The 7663-nt window shown below is 34.3% G+C and overlaps 1 protein-coding gene across 2 annotated transcripts in view; it reads left to right on the forward strand.

The window, feature by feature from the left end:
* PDCD4 (programmed cell death 4) overlaps positions 1 to 7663 on the forward strand; it is a 28829-nt gene that overhangs the window by 19847 nt on the left and 1319 nt on the right. For both annotated transcript variants that reach the window (XM_033421059.2, XM_004265850.4), the window contains exons 9-11: positions 1236 to 1343; positions 2725 to 2835; positions 3516 to 3655. In XM_033421059.2, the coding sequence (XP_033276950.1) occupies positions 1236 to 1343; positions 2725 to 2835; positions 3516 to 3655 (359 nt within the window). The remainder of the gene's footprint in view (positions 1 to 1235; positions 1344 to 2724; positions 2836 to 3515; positions 3656 to 7663) is intronic.

The following is a 7663-nucleotide window of genomic DNA, read 5'->3' on the forward strand; positions in this document are numbered from 1 at the left end:
AGATTTAATATTGTTAGGTTGATAATGCTTCTCAAAATTAATATTTTGAGAAACTGCTGAACTGTTTTATGGTATGTGAATTATCACAACAACAAAAAATGGTCACGATGAAATTGAAGTAAAACTACCAATATATGAGGTTGACATTATTTGGATATTCATTTATTTTACATGGAAGGATGAGTTGGACAGAGAGGACTTTCAGAAATATATACATGTATTTATAATTTATCGTTCTCAACAATGCATGGGACCCAATGGGAAACACTTAAATACTTTAATAACAAAGTTAAAAAACTAAGTGATGTAATTTAAATAATAAATATATTAGCTTATAATTATAAAGTGAAAATACTTTATTCAAGTAACATGCTTCAAATATTTATTTTCCTAAAGCATAATAGCAATTATTCATCAAGATATATTCTGTTGATCAAATTTTACTATACTTTTAATGGAAATACATTGTAGAAGTTGAAAGTAGAACATACTTAAATGAGATTTCAGTCAGCCAATATTCATTGAGTGTCTACTAGGTGCAAAGATTATTTTAACAGGCGATGTATAGGGGAGGACATTCCTCGTTGAAGTTCTTGTGTTGAAAAACTTCTTTTCTCTGGAGCCATAGATGTTCTTGTGCAACTTTCAACAGGAGAGTCAAGACTTGCCTCCTTAGCTATAACTGGAAGATGAATTACTGACGAACGTTTTAAATAATGGTCCTCAAATCTTCAGTTGTAGAGAAAAGAGAAAACTGCTTTGGAAATCTTTGCCCTGTCTAGTAAAGCCCTATTATCTCTCATTTTTTGGCTCCCACTTAATGTCATGCCGATGGAAATGGGTTTGCACCACTTTAAAAATTCATTTTGAGACTTTCAGTTAGTGCCCTCTAGTGGTATTTAAGGTCCCTTGTTTTACAGGGAGCATTGAAGCATTATGGTCATAACTCAGGCCAAACACATCTTAAGTCTACTCATCGATCGCAGTGGATTATTGAAACACACCGAAACACTGCATTACCTTCATGACTATGAACCATTTAAAATTTGGGAATTTGCTTTTTAATTATTAAAAAATTCTGTTATGATAGTGTCATGTCAAGACTATTCTTAGACAACTGTCTGTGACCTATTTATCATGTACTATATTGAGATGAGGGTAAATAAATCCTTAGGCAAAACAGAATTTTTTAAAAATCAAGAATTCTAACACATCTCAATCTTTAAATCTAATAGATTGTTATGCTGCTGAAAGAGTATTTACTCTCTGGAGACATATCTGAAGCTGAACATTGCCTTAAGGAACTGGAAGTACCTCATTTTCACCATGAGCTTGTATATGAAGTAAGATTACTTTGACATTCCAAAAAGAATTATTAAGTGTTCGTTTTTGCACCACAGTGACATAATGCTTCTTTAATAACATACATTTTTGTTTTCTTTTAAAAATTTTAATATTAAGGGGGAGAGGGTTTTACAATTTTTTCTTTTTTTATCAAGGTATAATTTAGAGTAAAATATACTCTTTAGCTGTGCAGTTCAATGAAGTTTTGACAAATGTATCAAGTCACATAATCACTGTCTCAGAATATGGAACATTTCCATCACTTCCAAAAGTTTGGGGCTAACCTGCTCCCCTACCACTATCATCTCCTGGTAACCACTAATCTAATGTTTGTCCCTATAGTTGTGCCTTTCCCAGACTATCAGTCATATAAATGGAATCATACTGTGTGTCTGACCTTCTTCAGGTAGCATAATGCTTTTAAGATATGTCCATGTCATTTTATGTAACAGTAAATTCACTTTTTAGTGCTGGGTGATATTCCATTGAATAGACCTACCATATTGTTTCCAGTTTGAGTGATTATTAAAAAAAAGCAGTCATAAATATTCACTCACAGGTTTTGTGTGGACATATCTTTTCATTTTTCTCAGGTAAATACCTAGGTGTTGAATTTCTGGATCATACAGTAAGAGTATTTTTAACTTTATAAAAACATTCATATTCATGATATGTACTTTCCAGATTTTTCCTTTATTTTATAATATCTTTATTAAAATAATGTTTTCATTCCAGAATATGCCCCCTTAACATATTGTATTAGATGTTTGGCAATATGTTAACACAATGCATTGGCTTTAATTTCTATATAGCATCTGTCATTTTATCTCAGATAATGATAATGCCAGGAGGTTTGAGTTAAATGAAAAGTACTTAGATAATGTTTAGCAGTTCTAGATTTAAATCTTAGCCTTGCACTTCTCATCTGTGTGCTTTTGAGTGATTCATTTTAACTTTTAAAGTATTAGTTTCCTCATCTTTTATTATTTATTTATTTATTTCCCCCCCGACACACACACTGTATTTTATTTTTACAAGAGATAAATAAACTGACACCAAGCATTGTAAATGGATGATCGCAACAAAAGCAACAATGATTACAACTACTGAATATGAAACACACTCATATTATGTCATATGACATTCAGTCCAGTAATCCTCCACTGCAACAGCTCCTTTACTTTGCAGTGATAATTAATTTGTATATTTTTTGCCTCTGAGTCCTTGTTGGATTTTTTTTATTCAAACAAAGTCACAAAAATTATAATCATCCTCATCTATACATATATATACACATATTAGAGATGAGAGCTGATAGATTTTAGGAGTAGTTTCTTATATGAAAATGAGCAATAATTCAATCATTTATTCCATTTTTAGGCCATTGTAATGGTTTTAGAGTCAACTGGAGAAAGTACATTTAAAATGATTTTGGACTTATTAAAATCTCTTTGGAAATCTTCTACCATTACTCTAGACCAAATGAAAAGAGTAAGTATAACATTATTTTGAACAATTTTTAGGCTTACATCTTAAATATATATGATTGAATACAGATTACGAATTGTCAATGAATTTTCTTTTAGGCTTGTGTAGTAATATTATGCCTATATATATATATATATATATATATATATAAATGGTACTGTTTATGTTTGAACCTCTTATAACTATTTCCTGGAAAGTAATAAATACTCCAGTATTTTTGAACCTGTATTTTGAAAAATGTGATGTGTATGTGTTCTTCAAGAGTTCTAAGATACGATAATTTCTTTTTTATATCTAGAGAGAAACATGAATTTCTAACAAATTTATAAAGTACTTAATTTATTCCTATTTAAAATTGTATGCATTGTTATTAAATATTGGTGAGGTTCTTACTTGCCTTTTATTTTTTAAAAATGTAGTAAATGTATTATAGAGAAGTAGATGGGGAAGAAATGTGTCCAACGTCTAATGTCTGCCTGAAGCTCTTTTGAGAGAACAGTTTTAAAGAAAATATTCTGTAAAAAAATAGACTTACTCTTTGTACTTTTCGAGGTTAGGATCTGACTGCAGTCTAATTATATGAACATTTGGCCTTAAATATAGATTGATAATAGTGATGGATTGTATGGCATTATGTATTTTATATGGGCTAACAACTCTGTATGTAATTCCATTGTTTTTAGGGTTATGAGAGAATTTACAGTGAAATTCCAGACATTAATCTGGATGTCCCACATTCATACTCTGTGCTTGAGCGATTTGTAGAAGAATGTTTTCAGGCTGGAATAATTTCCAGACAACTCAGAGATCTTTGTCCCTCAAGGTACTTTGTTTATTACTTTCTCAACGTGAAATACTGGCTGAGGTGCTTGGGAGGGCTAAGCTAATTTTCTGTTATTCCAGCTGTGTCTGAAAAATAATAGTATCTTCCCTGAAGTCACTCATCAGTGAAAATCATCTGAATTTATGGAGAAACAAGGGTGAAGCTTATTTTGTTCTCTTGTAAATCTGTATAGGACTACCTCATGAAGCCACAGTTCATTGGAAGGAAAATAATTTTGTGGAGTAGTTCTGTGTACCAGACTCTGTTCTAAGTGGTTTAAATATTATTTCAGAGTAGATATCACCAGTGAGATGAAAAAATTGAGGCTTACGGCAGTGTAATGTACCTTTTCTAAGGTCACGGTAGAAGCCAAGGATGGATCCAGACTTTTTCTGGCTTTTAAGATCTAGGTTCGTTCCTGTATTTCATGTGGGTTCCTTTTGCTCCCTCATAGAATGGAGAATTGGGACTGATTGGATTTTACCGCTCTAGAAAGTGTGTGTGTGATTCTTTCGGAGGTATTATATATGTGCTTCTAGGTTCAAACTCCTTAGGAGTTGATGAATTTTTTTTGTTATTGTTAAAGCTTATAATGAAGTTTGTATTGTAATAGATATAAAAGTTTAGCAACAGCTAACCCTCTGGTCTGGGTCTGTTTTATATTTTAAGTTTTTGTAATTTTTATATGAAGAAGTTTCAGTCTTTATGTATTTTTATGTAAGTGCACTGTGAGAATTAAATCTCAAAAAATACTTCCCGATAGTGTCCTTTGCTCTACAAAGTTTAGAAGCCATTAAGAGAGAAGAAAAAGATAATGGTGGAATATACATTTTAATGGCTTTGATAAAAATGTTTGAAAATGTAGATCTCTACTTTGGTGATGGCATCATTGATGTACTGATGTGCCAAGTGGTATACATCAGTAACAACTGCCAGCTTTGGCAAGGCTTTCTGCTACTTGCTGCTTCATTTCCAGCCTTGATCTCCTAATATTATAGTGTGAAGCCTTTACGTTCAGGAAAATATAGCTGGTTTACATTTAGACTTAGTATGAAAAGGGGTTAACTTTGGCACTGGCTCTTTTAAAAAGTTTTTCAGCCTCTATTCAAAGGTCTAACTAGTTACTTCTATTGTGGCTTTACTTTCAAGGATCATTTGAAGAGATGTCTAAACCTTCTATGTATTCCATAGAACTTTCACTTTTTATCTCTATCCTTTTGCTTATTTGGACGGAGTGCACATTTATGTGTGACCTTGAATGCCTGTGTGTATTGGTCTAGGGTCAAAGAATAATAAGGGCTAATTCTGCTCAAGTTCTGTTTAGCACTTACTGCTTTAGGCTGCTGTTCAACTGTTCCTCTTGGGCTGCTGTCACTACATGTAGCTAGTGTGTGGTTACATTATAGAGGAAGGTCTCTTGAGTTTGAAATAGCAGAAATCTCAAAATGGGGCATATGGGACTTCCATATGGGACGTCCAGTGGTAAAGAATCCGCCTTACAATGCAGGGGACATGGGTTCATTCACTGGTCGGGGAACTAAGATCCCACATGCTGCGGGGCAACTAAGCCCGCACACCACAACTACTGAACTCGTGTGCCTCAACAAGAGCCTGCGTGCTGCAAGCTACAGAGCCCACGTGCTGTGGAGCCCGCACGCCGTGACTACAGAGCCCATGCACCCTGGAGCCCGCGCACCACAGCTACAGAGCTGATGCGTCCTGGAGCCCACGAGTCACAACTAGCGAGAGTAAACCCGCATGCCACGATTAGAGAGAAGCCTGCGTGCTGCAATGAGACAAGTCCACATGCCGCAATGAAGACCCAACACAGCCAAAAAAAAAGAACATAAATAAATAAGTAAATATTTTTTAAAAAGGGGCATATACTGGAATTAACTGGACTCTGTTTTTCCACATTCAGGTTATGGCTTTTCTATATCTGAGAAAAAAATTAAACATTTTTAAACATAGATATTTTGATAGCTTCTGTAGCTCTAGTTTGCATAATTCCCAATCATGTTGGTGTTTCCTAGTTGGTTCAGTGTTTAGCTTTCAAATAATATTAATGACATACTAGAAATAAATACAGGCATACCTCATTTCATTGTGCTTTGCAGATGCTGTGTTTTTTACAAATTGAAGGTTTGTGGCAACCCAGCGTTGACAAGTCTATTGGTGCCATTTTCCCAACCAGCATTTGCTCACTTTGTGTCTGTGTTGCATTTTGGTAGTTCTCAGTATTTCTAACCCTCCACCAGCAAAAAGATTAATGACCTGTTAAAGGCTCGGATAATAATTAGCATTTTTCAGCAATAAAGTAGTTTTAAATTTTGATATGTACATTGGGTTTTTAGACATAATGCTTATTGCACACTTAATAGGCTACAGTATTGTGTAAACATAGTTTTATATTCAGGAAACCAAAAAATTCATGTGATTGTAATGTGATAGCACTTTATTGTGGTGATCTGGAACTGAACCCACAATAATTTTGAGGCATGTTTGTATTAAATTTCCAGACAGCATAATAATGTTTGCCTTATTTATATTTTAATTTTTTTTTTTTACATGACTTCATTTGGACAGTGAACTTATTTCAATCATCAAGCTTTTATTTAACTAAAAACTGCTCAGATTAAGCAGTTCATTTGATATGTTCTAGGATACGTATCAGGGGAAGTCTTTTCAAAAGACTTAGAGGAATGCTGACTTTTAAAAATATAAATGACAATACACCCCTTCAAAAATTAATGAATAACCAAAAAAGATGAAGTTTTAAATTCTTTTAGTTGACTGTAGTCAGAATTTGTTTTCTTTTTTTTTTTTTTTAACATCTTTATTGGAGTATAACTGCTTTACAATGGTGTGTTTCTGCTTTATAACAAAGTGAATCAGTGATACATATTATTATATCCCCATATCTCTTCCCTCTTGCGTCTCCCTCCCCCCCCCCCCATCCCACCCCTCTAGGTGGTCACAAAGCACTGAGCTGTTCTCCCTGTGCTATTTGGCTGCTTCCCACTAGCTGTTAGTTTTACATTTGGTAGTGTATATATGTCCATGCCACTCTCACACTTTGTCCCAGCTTACCCTTACCCTTCTCCGTGTCCTCAAGTCCATTCTCTAGTAGGTCTGTGTCTTTATTCCCATCTTGCCCCTAGGTTCTTCATGACCTTTTTTTTAGCTTCCATATGTATGTGTCAGCATATGGTATTTGTTTATCTCTTACTGACTTACTTGACTCTGTATGACAGACTCTAGGTCCATCCACCTCACTACAGATAACTCAATTTCGTTTCTTTTTATGGCTGAGTAATACTCCATTGTATATATGTGCCACATCTTTATCCATTCATCTGTTGATGGACCCTTGGGTTGCTTCCATGTCCTGGCTATTGTGAATAGAGCTGCAGTGAACATTGTGGTACATGACTCTTTCTGAATTATGGTCTTCTCAGGGTATATGCCCAGTAGTGGGATTGCTGGGTCATATGGTAGTTCTATTTGTAGTTTTTTAAGGAACCTCCATACTGCTCTCCATAGTGGCTGTATCAATTTACATTCCCACCAGTAGTGCAAGAGGGTTCCCTTTTCTCCACACCCTCTCCAGCATTTATTGTTTCTAGATTTTTTTGATGGCCATTCTGACTGGTGTGAGATGGTATCTCATTGTAGTTTTTGATTTGCATTTCTCTAACGATTAATGATGTTGAGCATTCTTTCATGTGTTTGTTGGCAATCTGTATATCTTCTTTGGAGAAATGTCTATTTAGGTCTTCTGCCCATTTTTGGATTGGGTTGTTTGTTTTTTTGATATTGAGCTGCATGAGCTGCTTGTAAATTTTGGAGATTAATCCTTTGTCAGTTGCTTCATTTGCAAATATTTTCTCCCATTCTGAGGGTTGTCTTTTGGTCTTGTTTATGGTTTCCTTTGCTATGCAAAATCTTTAAGTTTAATTAGGTCCCATTTGTTTATTTTTGTTTTTATTTCCATTTCTCTAGGAGGTG

Source organism: Orcinus orca, chromosome 14 (genome assembly GCF_937001465.1).
Source record: "Orcinus orca chromosome 14, mOrcOrc1.1, whole genome shotgun sequence".
In the NCBI taxonomy this organism is placed as follows: Eukaryota; Metazoa; Chordata; class Mammalia; order Artiodactyla; family Delphinidae; genus Orcinus; species Orcinus orca.